The sequence below is a fragment of the Poecile atricapillus genome, chromosome 15 (genome assembly GCF_030490865.1).
Source record: "Poecile atricapillus isolate bPoeAtr1 chromosome 15, bPoeAtr1.hap1, whole genome shotgun sequence".
Classification (NCBI taxonomy): domain Eukaryota; kingdom Metazoa; phylum Chordata; class Aves; order Passeriformes; family Paridae; genus Poecile; species Poecile atricapillus.
Window position 1 is genome coordinate 7420756 of NC_081263.1, and position 23299 is coordinate 7444054.

The following is a 23299-nucleotide window of genomic DNA, read 5'->3' on the forward strand; positions in this document are numbered from 1 at the left end:
CACTGGGGAAGACCCCTCCCAGCCCTCGCGGCTGCTGGGAGCTCATGGCACCTGTGGAGAAAACCCCGCCCTCATCCAGGGGTTCTCTCCATCCCCCTGCCCCTTCCTGTCTCCTCTTGCTGCTAGCCAGCTCCAGACATTTAATTTTCACATTACTACCTTTGCTAGGAGCATCCCAGCACCTGCATCCCTGCACCTGCATCCCAGCACCTGCATCCCTGTGCCACCACCTCTGTGACTGCATCCTTGGTGACCTGTGGGCCCGGCGGGACAGCACTGTCCCCTCCAGAGCCCTGAGCATCCCAAAAGCAGCCATTGGGATGGTGCCACGGGCGTGTGCCCTGGGGCGCCAGCCGTGCCGGGAAGCAGGCGGTGCAGCTTTGGAAGGTCACCAAGATTTTTCCGAAGATGAAAGTGTGCTCAAGTGTCAAACAAACTTTCCAAATTATCTTTCTGGACACTTTCTCCTTTCTGCTTTGGAAGACGGAGGAGGAACATTTCATTCCCTCTGTGCTGGCGTGGAGCGGGGCTGCGTGAGGAGCCGGGAGCCGCCAGCCTCGCTTCTCCCCGACATCATCCCTGAGTCACCGCTGACCTGGCATCATCGGCTGGGCTTCCCTCTCCCCACAGCCCCCCAAACCCCTTCCAGCACAACAGAGGGCTGCCAGGTGCCCAGTTAAACAGCAGGCACCGCCTCTGCTCCCACCGACAGTTGGATTTGTCATAAATAGACAAGTTAAGGGAAGCGTGTGGATTTCTCTGCTCTCTCAGGGATTCCTGGCACACGGCAGCAGGACATGGGGACAGTGGCTGTGCCACCCTTGGCAAATCCCCCGTGATCCCAAACAGCTGGGGATGAGCTGAGCAGTGGTGCCCTCAGCATCCTGTACTAACGAGAGCTGTCTAATTAGCTCTTCCTCCTGTGACGGGTCACCCTGGCGAGGCTTGCGCCAACATCCGCTCACCTGGCAGCCAGAGAGCGTGACCGGGAATGAGGCGCTTCCCTGGCCCTGGCCCAGTGTTTGCCTTCCAGGTCTGGACAAGGAAATTCCCTACCAGCTCCAGGGCAGCTGGGCTGGCACCCAACAGGACTTCTGGAAGCTCCTTGCCCTTTGGCACCTGCATCTCATCCCGGCCACGGCCATCCACACCAACGCAGCTGCCTGCAGCCAGGATTTGGAGATACTCTGATGTGCCCAACATCATTTCCCTAGCCCTATTTTCCTGTGTTGGGATGGCAGCAGCATCCGCATGTCCACATGGGCCCCCCAGCCTTTGCAAACTCCTGATGGTAATGCCATACTGCAGGTTGGGTTGTGTATGGAAATTTAGGCTGAGCCAGATGCTGCAATTTATGCATTTTATGTGTAATTTTTCAATTTATTTCATAATTAGAAAAAAAAACTAAAGTGATCCCAACCATTATTACTCCTGGTTCCCTCAGTTATTACTCCTGGTTTCCTACAGTGAGGCCAAAGGGGTCTGAAATGGCTCCTTTGTTGTCTGATCATTAACCCTTCAGGAATGAAATGCAGCAGTGCTGGATGGAAGCAGTGGGGAAAGAGGCTCAGGGGGGCTGGGGGCAGAGAAGGGAAACAAGAGGGAGAAATTCGAGGGGTAGAGAGAATATTAACCCAAATGTACTGTCCCTGGGCATGGCTGGACACCCCAGGACACTGATGGACACATCCACCGCAGCCCCCTGGGTGGTCCACTCTGGAGCAATGAGTTTGTTGGTTCTCAGCGGTCCCCAGCCCGTTCGTCCCTCCCAGGTAATGCAGACCCAGAGCACCCCGGGTGGAAAGGAGCCCTGCATCTCACTGGCATGTGGGACGACAGGGTGGATGATGATCTGCCCCAGGGAGCTCGGGGGGGTCCTGTGTGGCCCGAAAAATCTCTCTGTGCCCCCTCTGGGGGGAGGAGAGGGGCACCATGTACTGCTTTGCACGTGGTGATGACAGGAGTGAATGCGCTGTCACTGGGGGCTGTCACTGGTGGCCAGCGGCCTTGGACCCCAGGCTGGGACGTCACCAGGCTGTTCCAGGGCACGGCTGCCGGCACAGGGTTGGCACGACGGGACGAGCACATGGGGCAGCCAGGATGGGGACCTGCACCTATAGGTCACCTCGGGTACCCGGCGAGTGAGGTGTTCCCCTCCTGTCCCGCATCCCGCTTCTAGCACAGCCCCTAGGGTGGGTTTTGGGGAGCACAGCGTGGGACAAGGGGTGTGGACAGCCGCATGGGAGCTCGGAACAGCTCAGTGAGCTCGTCTTGGCTTGGAATAGCTTGGCACAGCTCGTCTAGGCTCAGCTTCGCTCCCGCAGCTCGGAGGGAGGTGAGTTAAGAAGCGCTCGGAAAATCAGAGTCAGCTGCAATACTGGGGACAGCCGGGGCAGACCCACAGCCGCCGCCGGAGCTGCCGGAGACCCACCACGGCTCCCGGCGACCGGGGGGCTCAGCCCTGCCCGGGGGGCTCAGCCCTGCCCGGGGGCTGTCACTGGCTCCCCCAGCCCTGCGGGGTACAGGAGCGGGGGGCTGAGCCGGGGGGGCCGGCCCAGGCAGCGTCACCCTCCTGGCTCCACCCCCCCAAAATTGCGGGGGGCTTCGCTGTGACCCCGGCGCTGGGATGGCAGCGGGACAGTCGGACCGCGGCGGGACGGCGGGACGATTCCCAGCCGAGGTGGTGGCTGGAGTGCTCCGGGGGGATCCAGCCAGGGCGTTTGCCAGTCGCTTTGTTGCTGCTGGGGGATTTTTTTATTTTTTTTTTATTTTTTTTTTTAGGATTATTATTATTTTGAAAGGGAGGGTGAGGAGAGGGGGCTGACACTGACTATAAAGGCAGTGCTCCCTGGAGCAGCTGGGCACTTCCCCGCCACCATGAGCACTCCCCGGGCCTGACAGCCCCAGCCTGCCCCACTGTCGCCGGCTCAAGCTGCCCTGAAGCGTGGCTGGGTGTCCGAAGCTCGGGTTGGGATGGTGTGAGCCCGGAGCCGCTCGTCGCCCTCCCACCACCCCTCACCGGCTCTGGCAGGAGCCGAGCCTTCCAGCCGCTTGGATGATTTGATTTCTTCCCTGTCCGACATCACTCCTGCCCAGATGCAGTGGATAATATTCATGTTGCTGTTATTCATCAGCTCCATGGAAATGCTCACGCAGAACCGGTGGAAGAAGCAAGGTACAGTGTGCGCAGTGGGCTTGTCCCGCTCGGGTCCTGCGGGGTGGCTCTGGGACACCAGGCTGCCTGCACCAAGCAGGGAGGAGTTGTGAGCCAGGGCTGGAGGTGTCGGGACCCAGAATACCCCCAACCCCAACCCCTGAGCCCCTTTGGGGACCATCTGCGTTCCCCTCTGGGTGTGTGGCACGAGGCTGGCTTGGCAGTGTGGGAAGATGCAGAGCGCAGCCCCATAGCGCTGCCTGCCCAGTGCCAGCCCTGCCTTTGGGGCTGGCAGGAGACAAGGGACACTGGCTGGCACTGGGACCAGCTCTGCAAACCCCAGCAGAGCCAGACACAGTGGGGATAGCACAAAATGGACTGATTTTCCAGTATTTCCTTTCTCTGCTTAAGACACTAAGTGCCTTAGGAGTGAAAGGTCCTGAAAGGATGCTCAGAGCCACGGCAGGCACTGCCTGTCCCCTGCCCCATCCTTTCCCCAGGAAGAGGCACCAGTTGAGCCACTGCTCAGTGCCTGGGCAAGGGCAGGGTGTGCTGGGGCTGTGCCGAGGCACGTGCCCCCTCCATTGGGCACTGGGTCATGTCCCTTCACTGGGCAGTGCCAGGCAGTGCCAGCTGGCTGTGTAAAATGGGTCCAGGGCTGGTTCTCAGCTCTGTGCCAGGAATGCCTTGGTTTTGGGGCCAATGTGTGCCAGGGTAGGGGCAGGACTGACCAGGACCAGGGCTCTCAGGGCGGGAGCCCAGAGAGTTTCCCTTGAAGTTGTTCCATGTTAAAGGCATGCGGAGGCAGTTGGTGTGTGATGATGTGGGTGGCCAGGCTGGTGGCCAAAACACCCCGGATGGGAAGCAGCCAAGCACCAAGAGGGGCTCCAGCTACCAGTGCTGGATGTTGGGTAACACAATGCTCCAAAGGCCTCAGGTCTTGGCAGCCCGGGGGTCTGGCCATGGCTTCACACCCCAGACATGTTATATACATGGGATATAATACGTCTGGGATAACCTGCACAGAAAAGCCAGCACAGAGTCCAGGAGCCATGAAAGGTGCTGCAGGACTCCACAGCCTCCCTCCTGCCACCAGGAGCTCTGGTCTGGGCCAGGGACTCATGGTTCCCAGCAGGACTGGGTGTAGGGTGGGCAGAGATGGGGGATGTCACGCCCATGTCCAGCACAACTCAGGAACCCACTGTGCCCCATGCCCAGTGCCCATCCCAGCTCACACCTGCACTCTGCCATCACCACTGGACAGGAGGAGATGACCTGTCCCTAATCCCCAAGCCCACAGTGTCAGAGTGAGCCACATTCTGTTGCTCTCTATGGTGGCTTCCAGTGTCAGTCCCCATGGCAGACACGTGTGTTCCATGCCAGCAGCACTGGGGAATGGCGGAGGATGACCCCACTTCTCCCAGCTCCATACCATGGGATTGTTTCCAAAGCCAGTGAGAGGAAGGAGGCCCCGGAGCCCATCCAGGGCTCCCCACCTTCTTCGCCCTGGCTGGAGATGGAAGGAGAGCAGCAAAAAAAACCCTAAATATCAAAAAGAATTAGGGAAGGGAAAGAGGCTCGTAAATCCATGGGTCTCCAGGGAAGCTACTCCAGCTGCAGCCAGGAACACAAATGTTGTCAGCATTTGGTAAATATCTAACAGAGACCATAACAACTTAATGGATCCAAGGTGCTTCGTTAACGCTCCCAGCAGACGCAGCTCTAATGAAGGCTCCTGGCAGTGCTGCTGTCCCAGACAGTGTGCCCCAGAGAAGGGACTGTGATGAGCCAGCTTGGGGACAACTGCATGACACCACAGCACCATGGACTGGCTGCCAGGAACCAGCGCACAGGACTGCGGGGCATCACCCACCATCATTGTCTGACAGAAGCCTCTGCCAGCATCCCCCCAGCTTCCCCAGCACCTCTGCCCCAGCCCCACAGCCGTAGGACCCTTCTCATGCAGCTTCTGGGGTCAGAAGGACCAGTGCCAGCCACTGATCCCAGAGCTGAGTCTATGTCTGTGCTGGGCAGCACCCAGCAGGTGGCTCAGCCTTGTAGCAACCTTGTCCATGGAAGGTGTCTCTGCCCGTGACAGGGGGTTTGAGATGATCTTGAAGTGTCCAACCATTCTGTGATTCTATGGTTCTGTAGAGCCCAGGTTCTAAGCATGCCGTACTGGGGCTTCTGGCACTGTCACTGCTACTCAGGCTGTGTTGCCAGAGCCAAGAAAACAGTTCCCAACACAGGGGTACAGTGAAGGCATTGGATTCCTGCATGCAGGAGTTCAGCGGCCCCGTTCATGATGCCGAGCCAGCCTGAGGTTGCAAAAAGACACAGGGTGTGTGTAATCCCAGAGCTCGATGCTTCCCAGCTCCCAAAGAGCCCCTGTGCTTGGAGCATCCCTCCAAGCTGCTTTTCTGGGGGCTCAGAGAGCAGGAGCAGTTGGTGGTGTCTCTGTGGGCTGGTGGATGTTGGCACCCTGTCCTTGTCCCTGGGAACAGAGGTCACCCACCTCGGGGTCACTCACCCTCCCACAGACTGGGAGTACAGCACAGGCAGCCAGGGAGGCAGCAGAGACTCTTGAGCAAACAGACAAATCCTTTTCTCAGCTCCTCTTGAGTGCCTCCAAAATGCCCTTTGTCCTCTGATACTTAACAGGCATCAACTGATTAATCCAGGTCAGATCATATTTCTACTCACTGACCCAGTGGTTGTACCACTTCCCATGGGATGGGCAAGGCTGGCTTGGAATGTGTCTCAGACTGTCACCCATGGGCAGTGCTGGGCGTGGGGCAAACCCTCAGTCTGGATCTTGAAGTGATGGAGGCCATCAGTGATGACCAAGCTGGGAGCGATGGCTCCATGTGTCCCTTTGCTGCCAGCATGGACAGAGGTGGGGATTGAGGAGCAGAGAGAGGTGGGGTGGCATTTGCAGGGTGACAGGACAGTGCTGTGACCCTGGTATGTGAGAGAGGGGCTGCCACGGGGCTGGGACCCACCTCGGCACCTATGCCATAGTCCCTCTCCTCCATTTGTCCCCGCAGCGAGCGCTGGCCTGCTGGAAAACTGCACGGGCTGTGTCCTGTGCTCTGAGGACAATGGCTGCATCACCTGCCACCACCGGCTCTTCCTGCTTATCTGGAGGGACGGCATCCGCCAGTACGGGATGTGCGTCCACACTTGTCCCCCAGGCTACTTTGGTGTGCGGGGTCTGGAGGTCAACAGATGCACAAGTACGTCCGGGGGTCCCCCTGCTCCCCTCGCCACCTGCGGGTCCCAGTGCTGCGGGAAGGGCGATGGCTCCATTTCCCACAGCATCCCTGGTGGGACTGGATCCTGTTGCGGCCGGGCTGGGGGGGCTTTGTCCCCTTGCCCAGAGCTTCAGCCTGGAGCCCGCAGGTTTTGGGTCCCCGGTGGATGCCGGGGATGCCCCGGGCTGTCCCCTGATCCTTCCCTCCCGGCAGAGTGCAGGTCGCCCAGCTGCGAGAGCTGCTTCAGCAGAGACTTCTGCATGAAGTGCAAGGACAAGTTTTACTTGTACAAGGGCCAGTGTTTCCGGCAGTGTCCCCCCGGCACTGCGGCACAGCCCGGCACCCGCGAGTGCCAAGGTAAGCAGCACCCGCACCCCGTGCCCGCCGCCCCCGGGGACCTGCCTGGCGCCGAGGGGTCACCGATCCTTTGTGTCCCTGTCCCTGCAGAGACGTGCGAGCCGGGGCCGTGGAGCGAGTGGAGCGCCTGTACCCACGAGAGCCGGACCTGCGGCTGCAAGTGGGGCGTGGAGACGCGGGTGCGGGAGGTGCCGGAGGCTGCCCGGGACGAGGGGACTGCCTGCCCCACGCTGCTGGAGACCAGGAGGTGCCGCATGAAGAAGCACTGCCCGGGAGGTGAGCACCGCGCCGCCGGGGCTAGGGACAGCTTCCCGTCCCTCCAAAGTGAGCCCGAGGGGCGCTGCAGGACGATGGTGGCAGCGGGGGTCTGGCAGAGGCGGGCGAGCCATGCTGTCATCCCCCAAGCATTTTGAAATTCTGGGTAAAGCCGTCATCTCAGGCACATGTGCTGAGCAGCCCTAGGGCTGGCTGCTCCCACCTGGCAGTCCCCGAGACTGCCTGGGACGAGCCATTGTCCCCTTCTATGCTGGGCTGGACTGGGCTGGGCACTGGCACGAACCGCCGTGGTGGGATGAGGCTGCCGAGCTCCAGCTCCCATCCTGACTCGACGTGAAGGGACGCTTTCTGTACTGCAGCTGTGGGTGAGGAGGGTTGAGACACACAGGGGAGGTTCCTGCTGCAAAAACCTCTGAGCTCCCCAAAAGCTGCAATGCTCGTGGAGCAGGAAGGCATCACCCAGGGATTTCTGATGGCCAAAGTTTTGGAAGACACCCCAGGGCACAGTCCCACTCCATGGCTTATCTGGCCAGATGTTCACTCATGCTCCTACACTTCCCCCCACCTCATTCCCAGCCTGGGGGCTCCCTGGCTCAGGGATCTCCCCACCTTTCACACACAAGAGCTGCTGCAGGGTCTGTCCAGGCGGTGCGTGCACGGGTGCAGGGCTGGCGATGGGAACCAGGACACGGCTGATGTCATTTTTGGATGCAGGCATCTGGACTGAAGCTACCCTAATAAATCTCCACTTAATAACTGGCAGAAAGGGGGATGCATGAGATACCGATCTGAAGTGCCTGGCAGCAGATCTGAGCCACCGAGGGTTGCGGTTCGGAGCTGCGGGATCACTCTGCCGTGGGATGAACTGGCCGGCACCGCCAGCGTGGCAGGGATCAGAGAGGACAGGACTGTGAGGGTGGAGAGAAAAAGGATGAGGAAGGGGGGCAACAGCAGAGGACGTGCGTGCTGGGCGAGGGCCACAGAGCAGGAGAGAGGTTTCATCCCAGCACCATCAATCATAAGTAATATTTTCCTGCTGACAGTGGAGAGGAGCTGATTCCCTTCCCCACCCAGGTCCCAACTCACATCTTTGGGATGCCAGGTGGCATCGATTTTGAGGATGTTCCCCACCCTGCTGGTATGTGCCAGCTCCAGACCCGCAGAGCTGGTGACAGTTTGATGCAAGAAATTTAGTGTGGGAGGACAGGCTCCCACAGTAGTGCACAGGGAGCACTGTGTCCTGGAGCATCGTGCCCATGCCCTGCCCTGCCTGGCACACAGCGGGTCCCACTGTCAGGGACTGCTGTGCCAGTGTTTCAGGGGCACCTCATCTTGTGAAGTTACTGGGAAGACACCCCAGAAAAGTGCTTGGCCTCCTGCCTCAGGAGCCTGTGCTCCTGAAAGCTGGAAGCCCTGGGGTTCCAGTGATGGGCTCAGGGACTGGCAGGACTCTGCTCTTGAGGCTGCTATCTGGGATCAGCTTCAGAGACAGGCCTGCTCCCTGTCCAGCAGAAGGAATCCCATGAGTACCCCCCAAGCAGCTCCCTCAGGAGAGAGCAGCCCCTCCATGCCTCCCACTCCTGGGCAGGCTGTTCAGAGTCCCTGCCACGGCAGAGCGTGTGTCTGCCCTCGCTCCCAGGCTCCTGCCCGCCTGGCCAAGTGCTGGGTTATGGGATCCAGATGCTGGAGGAGGACGAGGAGTTCACTTGATGCATCTGAGACACCCCCAGCCCAGGCGAGCCAGGGCAGGCGGCCGAACCCGACCGTGTGATGAGAGATTTGTGCCACCACTTCTGAGCCATCCAGGCGGCTGGAAGGGAAAAGCTGCCGCGCTTGGCCGTGGCACAAACCCCTCGTGCTGCTGTAAATCTGCCTTGGGTGTCTGTCCCATTCTCCAGACGCTTGGCGTGCGTGCCGTGCCCTCTCCTTTGTGGGTGGCAACTGTCTGGAGATCAGAGCCGAGAAACAGGGTTTCAGAGCCAGGCAGGACAAGAACTGGAGCCCTCAGAAGGGACTGGGGACAACAGTGCTGGCACACGCAGCACCAGGGACAGTCATGGTCCCTTGTGCCCCTCACACCACCGAGCCCCCACCACGTGCCTCTAGTTGGAGTGGGTGTAGGGGGGCAAGGACTGACAAAGCTGCCCATTTTTTGGGGCAACCATTCTGATCTGTAGCATGGACTCCCCCTCCCACTGGAGCCCGTGGCACAGCAGGGTTTATCCTGAATCCCTGTTTCATCGGCGTCTCAGCACCAACACTTCAGCCAGCTGGAAGTGTGTGGCAGCTTCTCTGAGCAAATATTTGGGTCCCAACAGCCTGACCCTGGAAAGCTGGCAGTGGGTTGTCCTGGGATGCATCCAGGCTCCACCAGCACCAGCTGGTTGTGCCACAGGGATGGGGACAATCCACAGGTGGAGGACATCCACAAGGAGAGAGAATTAGCATCTATGCAAGGATGCACTCCAAAGCCACATTGCTTCCCACCATATCCAAATCCTCCCAGGGGCTGTCTGGGTCCCACGGTGGTGGGCAGGTTCCCACATCGTGGCAGAGCTGAGCACAGCTGTGCCATGGCTTTGGGGTGTTGGTGCAGCCACTGTCCCTCTCCAACACCCACAGCCCTTGCTCAGAGAGAAGCTGGGGTTTCTCCAGGTAGCTTCTGCTTGGGTTGAGCTGCCCCACCCCATTCCTAGGGATTTTGGGGTACCAGGACTGAGAGTCCAGCCATGGGAGATGTGGGGACAACACGCCAGTGTCCCTCTGCCCATGCCATCAGCACACCCAGACCCCACAGACCCACACTGCTGTTTCATGACCGGGAGAGGGCTCTGGGATCCCCAAAATCAGAAACTGGGTCGAGCACTACCAGCCTGAGAGAGGATATGGGACCAGCATCCCATGGATAGGGCTCAGGTCAGATCATATTGCCTGGCCAATAAGTGAGCTCTCCTTTTCTCCTCCTTTTTCTGTTGCAGAGAAAACTGAACCCAAAAATAAAGGCAAAAAGCGACAGAAGAAGCCGAAGACAGAAAGGCACACGGGCACCTAGCAGGCTCCAGCATGGGAGCTGGGGCACCATGGCAGGAGCTCCCAGCCAGCTTCTGCCACAGTGCTCCAGCCACATCACCCCTGATTTTCTATCCACCAAAAAAAGAAAAAAGAAACAGAAAAAAAAAAGAAAAAGAAAAAAAAGAAAAAAAATTGCACAATTTTCTCTGCCCCCTCATCCCCCTTTTCTTTTGAGACAATTTATGGCCTGTAAAACATTTCCTTTTCAGAAAATCTAATTTGCAATGTCCAAAGCAAAGCCCTAGGGCTTGGGGAGGGGGTGGCTCCTTTATTCCTCTGGTCTTCCCTCTCCCCTAGCTGCTCCATCCCTTCCCTTCCTGCAGACGTGTGGGATGGGGTTAGACCGGGGTTGGACCCTGCGAATGAAGCTGATGCCTGCCCAGATAGTGTTCCCCAGGGCTGGGAGATGCCCTGGCTCCACAAGGTCTTGATTTTATGGGAGTGCTGGGGGCACAGTGCCCCACTGAGCTGCTCCAGGTGCGGGATAGTGTCCCCCATCCTCAGCCACAGGCACGGGAAGCAGCAGGACTCCTGGGGCTGGGACCCCACTGGGGACCGTGCCACTGCTCACAGCAGCCCAGCCTGGTGCTCAACATTCCCAGCAGCACAACCAAGGGCCAGGTCCTGCTCTCCTGGGAGTCGGAGGGCAGCTGGACCTCCAGACTGACATCCCTTCTTGGGACCATGCCAGCCCAGCACTGAGCACGCTCATGGGCCAAATCCTGCTGTCCTCGGGCTCACAGAGAGGCTCAAAAAGCTTCTCTCCCAGCTGGATGTGGGCACAGGAATTGTGAGCACAGGGTGATTGCATCTGTATTCAGTCTAGGACAGGGATGTTCACAGTGCGAGTGCCAACCCAGGCAGGGGATGCTGCTGCCTCCTGCGTCCCCAAACTGCGATGTGTTGGAAGCAGCTCTGCAATCCCCTCCCAGCCATCACCGTGGGGTGCTGAACCCAGTCTGTCTGTCCCTGCCGGGCTGTGTCCACAGGCACAGAGGGCCCTATCGGTGTGTACACCATGTGTGTGCTTCAGTCGCTGCCCAGCCGCAGGCAGCTCTGCATTTGGAGCTTGCCGGGGTCCGATCTCCCCGTCCCGTGCGAGTGTGGAGTGCCCCGTGTGCCGCGGGGTGTGGAGGCTGCGGGGGCTGCACGGACCCTTCAGGACGGGAGCGCTGGGTGTCAGCATCGAGCCAGCCCCGGAGCCGGCACAAAGCTGCCAGAGCAGCTCCTCCGATCGCTTCATGACAAATAAACGGATTAAACCCCCGGCATTGCTCCTGCGTCCCTGTTTTCCCCATTCCCACGAGTTGCTGCCGGAGGGGGTCTGGGATGCTGGCCTTGGCCACGGTGCAATCCCACATTCCCCAGCTCTGCAGCTTGGGTCTCTGTGGGGGACATCCTGCCCTGGCCCCCCAGCACTGGGGTACTGGGGAAATATCTCATTTCAAGTTTTTATTTAAAGTACCACCAGTATCACTCATTGCCTGAGCCAGCACTGGGGCAAGCGGCAAGTGTGACACTGGGACGGCCATTCTGCAGGATTGGGAGCCACCAGGGTTTTTTTCTGGCTATTGGAGAAAATCCCCCTCTGTTAAGATGCTTGGGCATCCCCTTGGCAGCCTGTCCCCACCACTGGGATGTCTTCTCCTGGGGGACACAGCCGAGATCCTGTCCCAGCACATGGGCTGACAGACGTGGTGACCCCGGTTCTGCTCAGAGTCCATCAGCCCCCGACAGACCCCCGGCCTGGGATCCGGGCACGCCGAGCCCAGCGCAGTCTGGCTGTGTCCTGCCAAGCTCTGCCTGGGACACAGCCCTCCTCCTGGTCCCCAGGGGCTCATCCCATGGCCAGAGCAGCAAAATCCAGGCCTGGCTCCCGCTGGCATTATAAATAGCCGGGACTGGGGAGGGAGCTGTGCTGCCTGGGCTGGGGGTGCCTGGGTGTGGTGAATCCCAGCGGGTGCTGACCGGGGGGACTCGCTGGGTGCAGGGCTGGGGGATGGGAGGGCTCGGTGCTGCCGTGGCCCTGTCCACCCCGGGATGTGCAATGAGTTCTGCAGAGAACGGCCGGGGGCAGAATGGGGCTGTGAGTGTGTGAGTGTGTGTGTGTGTGTGTGTGAGAGAGAGAGACATTTATAGATCACGTGTGAAACTTGATCTCCCCGCAGTGGACTCAGAGGAAAGAAAAAAGATAGAAGTATTGTTTTTAAACAGATTTTTTTCCTTTGTTTGTTTTTTTTTTTTTTTTTCCTCCCCTCTCCCCCTTCGAGGGCTGCCGATAAAAGGCCGGGGCAGCCAGCGCCGGCTCAGAGGGAGGAAATGCCGAAATCGCCGCGGCTGGAGGCGGCGGGGAGCGCCCACTGACCCATCCCGGCACGGAGCAAGCTGCCGGCGCATCCCCCGCCCTGGCAGCCCGGCCCCGCGGGGACCCCCGAGCCATGCGGGCGCTCAGCCTCGGCCTGATGGCCCTGACCTGTGCCACGACGGCTCTGTGCGCTGCTGGAGCCCAGCGCCGGGCTCTGGAGGGCGGCGGCCACCGGCGCTACCACCGAGTGCAGCACGGCCACTGCAGCTACACCTTCGTGCTGCCCGAGACCGACCCCCTGCCCTGCCCTGCCCCCGGCCCTGCCCCCGGCCCGGCCGGCGTGCTGCTCCAGCGGGACTCGCCGGCTGGAACCGCCGGGCACGGGGCTGCTCAGCGCCTGCGGCACCTCGAGAGGATCCTGGAGAACAGCACCCAGTGGCTGCTGAAGGTAGGCTGTGGGATGTGGGATGTGGGGTGTGGGGGGTGTGGGGGGACGAGCAGCGAGGCGGTGTGGGCAGCGATGTGTGTCCAGCACCCACTCTTGCAGCATCCCTGTGGCGCAACTGTGGGCATCGGGGTCTGTGCCCACCTGAGCATCCAGGTCAGCTTTTCTCTGCAGGTGTGCAGCTGGCATCGGGCACTGTCTGCATTGCTGTGGGTTCTGCTGTGGGTGCTGCAGCTCATGCGTGCCGCAGATCACTCACCCAGATCACTTCCCATTGAGGCTGTATTCCATGTCCGTCCTTGCCATGGTCCTGGCTGGGTTAGCTGTGCCAAGCATCCCTTGGGGATCAGCATTCCAAGTTCTGGGCAAGGAGACTGGGAAGGAGCTTGGCAATGGTCCCAAGGCCAGGGGCAACCAAAATCTCTCCAGCTTCATCATTTTCCCTCTTAGAAGCTCCCAGCACTTGGTGAGCCTTTGTGTGGGACCCATGGCTGCTGGGTGGCCTGTGGGTGGTGCACGAGGGGAGCAGTGGGGTGCCACACCAGAGGGGCTGTGTACCCACAGGGTTGCCACCCCCAGCCCCCACTGGCTTGCCCCATCCCCAATGCCTGAGGCAGGAAGCAGCATTTCCTTCCTGAAGCCCCCTCCAGCTGAGTGCAACTGCCTGCGTCAGACCCAGGAATAGCTCATCCCAAGGGACACATCCCTGGGGGGCCCTCAACCCCACAGCCCGTGCCAGGAACACTGGGTACCTGCACTGATAAGAGGAGAAGCGGCTTGTCCCCAGCTGTCACTGACCCAGCAGAGCCACATGCACGTCCCGTGGTGTCCCACCAGGCTGCAGTGGGACCTGTGTGCCTCTGCACTCCCGTTTCCTGGGTGATGTCCCCGTGCCGAGCTCCTGCAGCACTCAGGGATCAGAATGGGGCCCACACACTGAGTGGGGGTCCCAGGGATGGCCTGTGCCAGCCATGCTGCTTGGGTAGCCACCCTGGCTGTGGGGGACAGTGCAGGCAGCAGGGACGTGCAGGACGTTGTTCCTTGTCCCCTCAGCCATCCTAGAGAACAAATTCCTCAAGAGCTGGGAAAATGCTGAACCGTGGCTCTGCTGGAAGCCAGCCCAGAGTGTTGCAGAGGGGTCAGCAGTGACAACCTGGCTGGTGGCACTGAATCTCTATCAATGTGGAACCTGCTGGGTGCTCTCAAGTCCTGTGCCCCCTGTGCCCCCTGTGCCCTCAGCTCTCTGCCTTGGTGTCCCTGTGCTCTGGTGTCTTTGTGCCCTGTGTGCCCAGGCCAGCTCTGAGCTTCCCTCGGGATGAGGGCAGCCTTTGTATGGCCAAGCAAGGCAGGGCACCAGGGTCCCACCACAGGCGCACGTGGCTCTGTCCAGAGCTGACAGCCACAGGGAAAATGGGACTGCATATCTGGGCAGCTGTGGGCAGCAACGCACCTCACCACAGCCCCGAGGAGCACAAAAGAGTGGAGCCAGTACCCCATTCCTTCCCCATCCCCATCCTGTTCCATCCATCCATCCCATCAAAACAATCCCATCCCACCCCATCCCATCCCACCCCATCCTGCAGCATGGCTCTCCTTTAGAGGCAGCTTGCAGCTATGTTTTTTGCTGTCCTCAGCTTACCAAATTTCAGCAGAGCTGCCCAAGAACGCTTGTTTTGGTCAGACTCCAGCCCTGAACAAACAAACGAGGGCTCAAAAGAGGCATTGGGTTCAGGGACAGATCGTAAACAACGTTGCATCCCCGTCTGCTTTGCCCTGGCACGGGGAGCCCTGCAGGGTGCTGAGAAATTGGGAGGTCTCCTGGTACCCAGCAGTGTTCCCCAGGCCCCCTCAGGCATCCCCAGCACCGGCCTCCCCCAGGACCCCCATCCATGGCACCGAGGGGCTGGTCCACTGTCCCCACTCAGCACCCCTTGGTGGGGACATGGCGAGGACCCAGCACACGAGGACACATCAGCTGCTTCTGTCTCAGGAGGAATTAATTTTAGTTCAAACACAAACACTTGATGGTGCCACTGGGTCTAGAGGGGGACTTGGCGTGGGATGGGGTCTCCAGAGGGGCAGTGGCATTCTGGCAGCCCTGAGATGCCTGAGGCACAGGGGCTGATGCTGCTCACCCTGGGATGTGGGCAGGGATGTGGAGAGCAGGTGAAGGACTTTTCCCCCACCTATGACTCTACGATTCCTAAGCTGGTGTTTGTGAAATGTTCAGAAATGCCAGGGCAGGATAGGAACTGGGACACAGAGGAGGGATGCTGCAAGAAGGCAGCACAGGATGATCCCAGCATGGGGACAGTGAGTGGCTGAGTTTCCTCCTGCTCCATGATGATGTTTTGGCATGACTAAAACAGCACCAAAGCTTTTCCCCCAGCAGCTCTGCCCTAATGGTGGAGAAATGAGACTCTGAGACCAGGAGAGCCCAGCTCACAACAGCACCCATGAGATGAAGGAGTGGGGATCCTGGATTCCCTGTCCTTGGCACACGCCCTGTCCCACTTGTGTCCCCTGTGGCAGACATGCCTGGGGACACTGTGCCCCACTCCAGCTCCCGGGGAGCTGCTGGGGCCAGGATCCAGGGCTCTATCTCCAGGACTCTCAGCCTTCCCTGTGCCAGCTCGACCTTTTCCGTGGGTATGTTTTACCCTCATCTCACAGATATGTTTATTTAAAAAAAAAAAAAAATGAAAAGCAAGATTGAGAGGGAGAAAAGGCCTCCCCAGTCCCTGTGAAGCAACAAGATTAACGATGTGGTTAAAGGGAAACTCTCCAGCAATCGCTCAGCTCGGGGAAATGTTTTCCAGACACGGCTCTCCGACCTTTCCCCGCTTCCTCCCTGAGAGCATGTTCCTGCGAGGGAAAATCCCCAGGGAAAGGGGTGCAGGCAGTGCTGGCTGGGTCCTGGGACTTTCCAGCCCTAAGACCATCCTGCCCCACACGGATGCTCACAGTGGGGTGATGGTTTTGCCACTGCCTGGTGTGGAGGAGGAGGGGACAGTGAGATTTCATCATACCAAACAAGTGCAGAGCCCTGTGCCCTGGCCCGCTGCCGGCCCCACTCCCACGCTGAGTATCCCAACACTGCTGCCTGCCATGGTGCTGAACATCCCAGCACTGCTGCCTGCCTGCCACAGTGCCAAGCATCCCAGCACCACTGCATTCCCACCGTGGTGCACAACATCCCGGCACCACTGCCTGCTTTGACACTGCCCCAGAGAGCAGCATCCCAGCCCTGCTGAATGTGGTCCACAAGCCCACAAGATGTAGGGGGATGTGGGGCTCTGCCTGCACCACTGGGGAGCTCAGGCCTGGAGCAGGAGCTGGGCATTGCAGGGACAGCAGCATCTGTGGGATGCAGGGAGATGGGCAGCCCCCATCCCTCCTGCTCTCAGGGGCTGCTTTCCCAGCGTGGGCGGCAGCGTGGCCCCTTCCGCTCCCGGTGGCCCCCGCCGAGGGACCGTGCCCCCACCTAGGCCATCGCCCTGGGGAGGGGCTGAATGGGAACCTCATGGCGGGGCTGCCAGAAATAGCAAAGCCTTTGGGAAAGGCGGCTCCCCCGCGGGCTGGGAAAGCGGAAGCGTCATCTCAGCTGTGTCCGAGCTGTGCTCGCAGCCAGCTTCTTCCCAGCCTCGGGTACTTCCACGTGCTGGAGCAGCACCGGGTCCCAGACACCTACCTTCCCTGGCTGATGGTGTCCTCTGTCCCTCCATATCCCCAGCTCTGGGAAGCCAGTGGCTGGGGACCGGCAGCTGATGCTGATGCCAGTGCCAGCCACTCCCTGCCTGGCTGCTTGGCACAGGCCACCCTGGCTGGGCATCAGCCCCAGCTCACCAGCACACCTGGGCACACAGAAGCCCATGCCAGGCCCCAGCTGGTACCACAGCCCAGGAATCTTGGCAGCCGGTGCCTGAAGAGCCTCCCCTGCAGCAGCTCAGCTCGCTCCGTCCTCTGATAACATTCTAAGGGCCCTGAGGTGGGTCAAGCCTTGTGGAGACACAGGGCTGTGCCTGGGGGCTGTGCCCAGTGGTGCCAGGCTCAGCTGGGATGCTGAGACAGGACCTGAAGAGGTGCCCAAATGACCCTCTGCACCCTCACTTCCCTGCACAGCTGGAGAGCTACATCCAGAGCAGCGTGAAGCCGGAGATGGCGGAGCTGCGGCAGACGGCAGTGCAGAACCAGACTGCCACCATGCTGGAGATCGGCAGCTCCCTCCTCAACCGCAGCGCCGAGCAGAGCCGCAAGCTCACTGACGTGGAGGCCCAGGTATGGCACGTGTGTGCCCACGTCCCCACCACCCTGACACTGTGGTGGGTGGCACAGTTTGTCTGCAGATCAAAGCGATTCCCTGAGGTGGAACAGGGTTTGATGCACCAGTGGCAGAGGTGCCAGGGCTGTGTGCCAGAGACCAGCTGACACCACGGGTGTGGTGTGGCTCTGGCTGCTGATGCCAAGGCTCCCCTCTGCTCCCGAGGCAGGTGCTGAATCAGACGTGGCGCATCGAGATGCAGCTCCAGGAGAATTCCCTGTCCACCAGCAAGCTGGAGAAGCAGCTGCTGCTGCAGACCAATGAGATCCACAAGCTGCAGAACAGAAACAAGTAGGGGCTGGGGAGGCTCAGGGACCCCCACAGCCCTTGGACCCCACAGGGAGGCTGGTCTCTCCCACCTCACACTGCACTTTGAGGGGGCTTGAACCCCTCCAGGTGCTGGCTGTGGTCCCTAGGTGGTTGCACAGCCCCACACGGCCACTGGGCTTTGGGTTCCCCTGTGTGGGCACATCCCAGAAGTGAGGGTACAATTCAGGGGGTGCAGCAGGGGATGGGGACAGCAATGGGTCCCTGCAGACACGCTGGGACTGCTCTGCCACCCCATCACCGCTGCATCCCACTCCCAGCATCCTGGAGGTGCGGGTGCTGGAGATGGAAACGAAGCAGCAGGCGGAGCTGGCGGGGGCCCACTCAGAGAAGGAGAAGCTGCAGCGGCTGCTGAGCCGCCAGAGCGGCACCATCGAGGAGATGGAAAAGACGCTGCTGGCTGCCAGTGCCAACACCAGCCTGCTCCAGCGGCAGCAGCTCCAGCTCCTCCAGTCTGTCCAGAGCCTGGTGCGCCTCGTCTCCCGGGGCAGAGGTGAGCAGGGTGTGCGGGCACAGTGGGGGCAGTGGGAAAGCTCCTCGTCCTCCCAGGAGCGTGCCACGGTGCCCCTCTGGTCTGCTCAGCTTGAGTGACTTCACCTCAAAAATCACAGAACCATTCAGTCATAGAATGGTTTGGGTTGGAAGGGATCTTAAAGCTCATCTCATTCCAAGACCCTGCCATGGGCAGGAACAAGTTCCGCTGGAAAACGATACACTCCTTGCAACCAAGGAGCAGCTGGGAGCCCCAGGGGGTGGGTCCAGAGCCTGATGTCATTCCCAGCCGTGGCAAACCCCCAGGGGTTAGGCTGGCAGCAGCCCTGGTGGCACAGCTGCCTTGCCCGGCCCTCAGGAGATGGCAGAGAAAGAAAAGAAATAATCTGTCAGCACAAAGGCATCCAAAGGGAGAGGGAAGAGCAGAAAAACCAGGCAGGGCTGCAGGGCCATCAGGATTTCTGCCTTCTCACTGTCCCCTCTGCCACAGCCATGTCACCTGGGCAGGAGCAGCAATTCCAGGACTGTGCTGAGGTGCGCCGGGCGGGCATCCATGCTAGTGGCGTCTACACCCTGCACATTGCCAACCTCAGCGAGCCCAAAAAGGTGAGCACAGTCCAGAGAGGGCTTCCCTGCATCACCCTGGAGTGTTGCCCCGCCAGTGCACACCAGCCCCACACCAGATCTCTGTTAGTTGGCACATCCCAGGGCAGTTCCCCACCCCATTCAGCCTTGGGAGTGCACAGGGGTGAGGTCAGAACCCACAGGACAAAAGCAGGGCTGGCACAGCCTTACAAAAGGGGCTATAAAACTGATTTTAAAGGCACCCTGACCTGTGAGCACCAGACCCCAACCCCTGCCCATAGCCATGGAGAGAGGAGAGACGCCTCAGCCAGGCACTGGGCACAGCACACCCTCACCAGCCTCTCAGCCCAGCTCTAGCACCCACAGAGCACCCACACTGAGCTGCCCAGCCTGGCAGGGGTGCACCCGGCCACCCACTCCAAGCCACCCCCAGCCTGTCCCTCGCTGCCCTTGCAGGCATACTGTGACATGGAGACAGATCGAGGGGGCTGGACCATCATCCAGCTTCGTGCCAACGGCAGCCTCAGCTTCCAGAGGAGCTGGAGGGAGTACAAGCAGGTGTGTGCCTGACCGGGGAGGGGGACACCCTGGAGGCACCCCAAGCACCCTGAACTCACCCACCCTGCTGCTCCCCAGGGCTTTGGGGACGCATCAGGGGAGTACTGGCTGGGGAATGAGGCCGTGCACCTGCTGACGAGCCGGGTGCCCTACGCCCTGCGGGTCGAGCTGCAGGACTGGGAGGGCGGCCAGGTCTATGCCCACTACAGGAAATTCCAGCTGGGGAGCGAGCGGCAGTTTTACAGGTAGGGGAGAGGCGCTGTGGGAACAGCCACCCAGCGCTCCCCATTTCTGACTGTCCCCAAGCCCTGTGGGCAGCAGTGGCCAGGGGGAAGGGCTGGGTGTGGTGCCCTAGGGAGGTGCAGGCTTACCTGGGGCTTCACTGGGTTGTCCTGGTGCAGTTATGATGCCAGGTGCCAGGCACGTTGCTGTGACACTTTCATCTCTCCCTGGGCTCCTGAGTAGATTTTTCATGTATAAAATTGCATCAAGGCAGTAGGATTTGCCATCCCAGTGGGAGGAACTTGGGCATTTGCACTGAGGCTCTTTGTTTGGGCATGGGAGGTGACACAGCTGTGGCCAATCCCAGGGATGTTGGGCATCCCCAGGCTGTCCATGTCCAGGGAGAGATGCTGTGCTCCTAATGCTCAGCTTGCCATGACCATGTGTTCCTGGCCATGGGCAGGAGGGTGGAAACCAGCTGGGGGCCTTCACTGCTGGGCTGGAGGTGGAACCACACCCCAGACATCCCCTGCACCATCCATCCTATGCATGCATCAAACTGACTCCCAGCAAAAGGACTGGAGAGGCCTTGGGGGTGGATCCTCTCTGCCCCAGCATACCACAACCTCCAGTCTTGGGGACAAAGGACAGGAGGCCAAGCTGGAACTGCAGGATCTCTGCCCACATCCCTGTGTGCTGTGTTCAGCTCATGGCAGCCCCTGAGCAGTGCTGGGGGCTCTGTGACCCCCTGGCAGGCAGCAGTGACAGTGGCTGTGTTCCTGCTGGGCACAGGCTGTCGCTGCAGGACTACAGTGGCACGGCTGGGCAGCAGAGTGGCCTGGCACTGCAGGGCACCCAATTCAGCACCCGTGACGCCGACAATGACAACTGTCTCTGCAAGTGTGCCCAGATGCTCTCGGGAGGTGAGTGGAGCAGGGGGACACCCCCATGCAGCAGCTGTGGGTGCCAGCCTGCAATGCCACCTTCTCACGCTGCTCCCTTCCTGCAGGATGGTGGTTTGATGCCTGTGGCCTCTCCAACCTGAATGGCATCTACTACCCGGCCCGGAACAACATCCGCAAGCTCAACGGCATCCGCTGGCACCACTTCCAGGGGCCCAGCTACTCCCTGAGGGGCACCCGCATGATGATCCGACCCAGCAGCTTCTAACGAGCCCGCGGCCAGTGCCAGCACTAAGAGACAAGTCCAGGACAAGGGATGGTTGGGGGCGGCTGAGATGCCCCAGCTGCTGCAGGGAACCTTTGCCATGAGTTGTATTTTTTTACTCTTGTTTATCCCATTTTTCAGAAGTCTGCAGTGTCACCGTGGCCATGCTGGAGGAACTGTGGGCAGGGGTGAAGGGTGCTGCAGGAGCTGGAGCTGCAGGAGCTGGAGTGGGACAAAGCCAGACCTGCTAAAGTGGGCTTCAGCATATGGAAACCCCCTGACCTCACCTCAGCTTCTCTCCCTGAATTTCTGCTGGGCCTCAGGGTTTTGTCTTGGGAACAGGGCTCCAAGACCCTCCCAGTGATGGGGCTCTGAGAACCCCTGGGACCACGTGCATTCAGAGGTACCCCAGATGTGATGGGGGCTTTGTCTTTTCACTGGCTTTGGATATTGTAAATCCCCCACCATCCCACTTTCCTTGAGGATCAGAGGAAATGGGTGGGACAGGAATCCTGATAAGCATGGGGACTGGTGGTGTCCTTCCTTCCCCTTTGGTCCAGACACAGCCATGCAGAGGGCCACAGGCTGTCCCCTTCTAGGCATGGCCTGAGGCACCGTCCCATATATGGCAGGCCAGGCACTGCTCCTCACAGGATGGAGCTGGGTTTCTCCAGCTCTCAGAGAGGACAGGAAGAGCAGGGGGTGTCCTTGGGGACCTTCATGGGGACCAGTCCTGGGATGGCCAGTGGCCCAGTTCTGCAAGGCACTTACTGGGAGCAGACACTGCACTGGCAGGGGTTGGCAGAACTCCAGGATTGGCAGGAAGGGGCTGGGGGTGGGGAGGGGGCTGTGGGTTAAAGGGGCTGGGGGGTGGGAGGTGGTGGGTGCTGGCACCGACACCGGCTGTGCACGCAGCAGCGGGGGGGCTCCTGCTGCCTGCCCTCATCACTGTCCCGAGGCACCCGCTAATTAACACTGATTAAAGCACGTGACGTTGTTGGCGCTTCCAGAAGATGCTCATCAGTGGGGAATAATTAAAAAATGGAAAACACGGGGGGCGGTGCTGCCGGTTTTCCTTCTGTTCTGGCTGCCTGCCTGAACCTCCTGCCTGCACATGGGGCACCCATGGGGAATCTCAGCGCAGAGGGTGAGGGTGATGGACATTTCCCCGGCTGTCCCTCCTCCCTGGAAATAACTGATGGGCTCAGCTGCACTCCCCACGAAACCGGAGCCACCGGGAAGCAGCTGCCAGGGAAAGCGATAGGGAGCAAGGGGCTGTCCTGCTGTCCCCAGCGGGGACATGCAAGGGGGGCACAGGGGGGACATTCTGGGGGGAACACGTGTGTCTGAACACGTCTGTGCCATGGTTTTCATGCTGACAGTCCCATGGGTGGGGGTCATATGGAGACTCTTGGTTCGGGAACAAGGCTGCTGTGTGAGCATCTGTGTGTGCACATTGAAATCCTGCTCACAAACACATGTGCACATGGACACACGGACACACACATGTCCTGCATGCACACATGAGCACACAGGGCTTTGGGCAGCCATGTCAGGTCCCATTCATGCAGGGCATGGGACACCAGAGTCGCACCAAGGACTGGCAGCACCTGAGGGACATGTGGCTGCTCAGCCCTTGCCTGGCTGGGGACTGGTGGGTCCCCCCCTTCTCCTTAGAAATAGCAACAAATTTAGACCGAGCCCGGGGACACACCACACTGAGGAATCCGGCAGCACAGCCGGTCCCAGCCACTAGTGAGGATCTGGTTCCCACAGAGACTTCCCGAAGGGCAAAGCCTGTCCCCAGGCAAGTGCCCAAGGTCCCTGTCAACCTCTGTTTTCCGGTGTGTTTTCCTTGGGGAGGCACTCAGTGCCCCATGTGCCATCATTATGGATCCCCTGTGTCCTCCCCAGAGCACTTCATCAGCCTGACTCACAGCCAGATGCCATCCCTGTGTCCTGTCACCACGTCCTGACACCACATCCTGCCCTCCACATTCCTGGCAGCTGGACCTGACAATACCCCAGCAGGAGTCAGATGGATCCTGCACCCCAAGCAGAGGATCTGGGTGGACACACAACAGCGCAGGAATCAAGCTGGGGTGGTAAATTCTTCTTTGTGACAGCTTTTCTGGGGACCCCAAACACTGGATGGAAGCCCCAGTCAAGGGGCCCATGGTGCTGCCTTAGCCAGCAGCTGCTGAGGGGGCTGGCACTGAAGGGAGGCAGCAGCAGGCCCAGGGTCAGGTAGGGTCCCTGGGTGCAGGTGCTTGCTGGTGGCTTTGATGTCACCTTCCCCAGCAGACACCTGCTTGCATGGGACATGTCAGGAGTGTGGGGACTGCAGGGCACAGGTGACACCTGAGGTGCCAGGAGGGCTGTGGTGCCATGCAAGGCTGCCCTGGGAGAACACACAGGCGCTTTTCATCTTCAAAGCGCTCCCTGCGCCAACTTTCATCCCGGCCCACCTGGGAGGTCTCTGCTATTGCCGCCCCCATCTCCCAGTTCTTGGAGAGCTGGGACCTGGCCAAGCTTTGCAGGAGTGAGGGAAGGAGGCAGGGGAGGGTGCATGGCACAGAGGGGAATCCCAACAGCTGAGGTTCTGCCGGGACCTGCCAGAGCCAACCGCCGCCCTGCCGTGCCCGCCGGGCCCCGCGCTGGCACACTGCAGTGTGGAACCCACGATTCCCTTCCAGCACCCATCCACTCAGCACCCACAGCCCTGCAGAGCTACAGGCACCCCAAGAGTCCCTGTCCCATCCCA

At 60.1% G+C, this 23299-nt stretch overlaps 2 protein-coding genes across 4 annotated transcripts; both read left to right on the top strand.

Annotated features, from left to right (window-relative positions):
* The first annotated feature begins 1525 nt into the window (after nt 1–1525).
* RSPO4 (R-spondin 4) lies at nt 1526–11901 on the top strand. The gene is made up of 4 exons (XM_058850753.1): nt 1526–3182; nt 6176–6390; nt 6622–7041; nt 10020–11901. The coding sequence occupies exons 1-4, from the start codon at nt 3097–3099 to the stop codon at nt 10091–10093; spliced, it is 795 nt and encodes a 264-aa protein (XP_058706736.1). The 5' UTR covers nt 1526–3096; the 3' UTR covers nt 10094–11901.
* A 481-nt stretch (nt 11902–12382) lies between these two features.
* ANGPT4 (angiopoietin 4) lies at nt 12383–23192 on the top strand. 3 transcript variants are annotated; one of them, XR_009278853.1, is made up of 10 exons: nt 12383–12866; nt 16986–17141; nt 17354–17475; nt 17772–18004; nt 18494–18609; nt 19045–19146; nt 19225–19391; nt 20161–20291; nt 20378–20938; nt 22450–23192. XR_009278853.1 is itself a non-coding variant. In XM_058850738.1 (9 exons), exons 1-9 carry the CDS (start codon nt 12552–12554, stop codon nt 20536–20538), a joined length of 1503 nt encoding a protein of 500 aa, XP_058706721.1. In that variant the 5' UTR covers nt 12383–12551; the 3' UTR covers nt 20539–21589. The 3 variants fall into 3 exon arrangements, 2 of the variants coding, with proteins under 2 accessions (XP_058706721.1, XP_058706722.1); XM_058850738.1 differs by lacking the exon at nt 22450–23192 and having other exon boundaries at nt 20378–21589; XM_058850739.1 differs by lacking the exons at nt 12383–12866; nt 22450–23192 and adding an exon at nt 16712–16851 and having other exon boundaries at nt 20378–21589.
* The last annotated feature ends 107 nt before the right edge of the window (nt 23193–23299 follow it).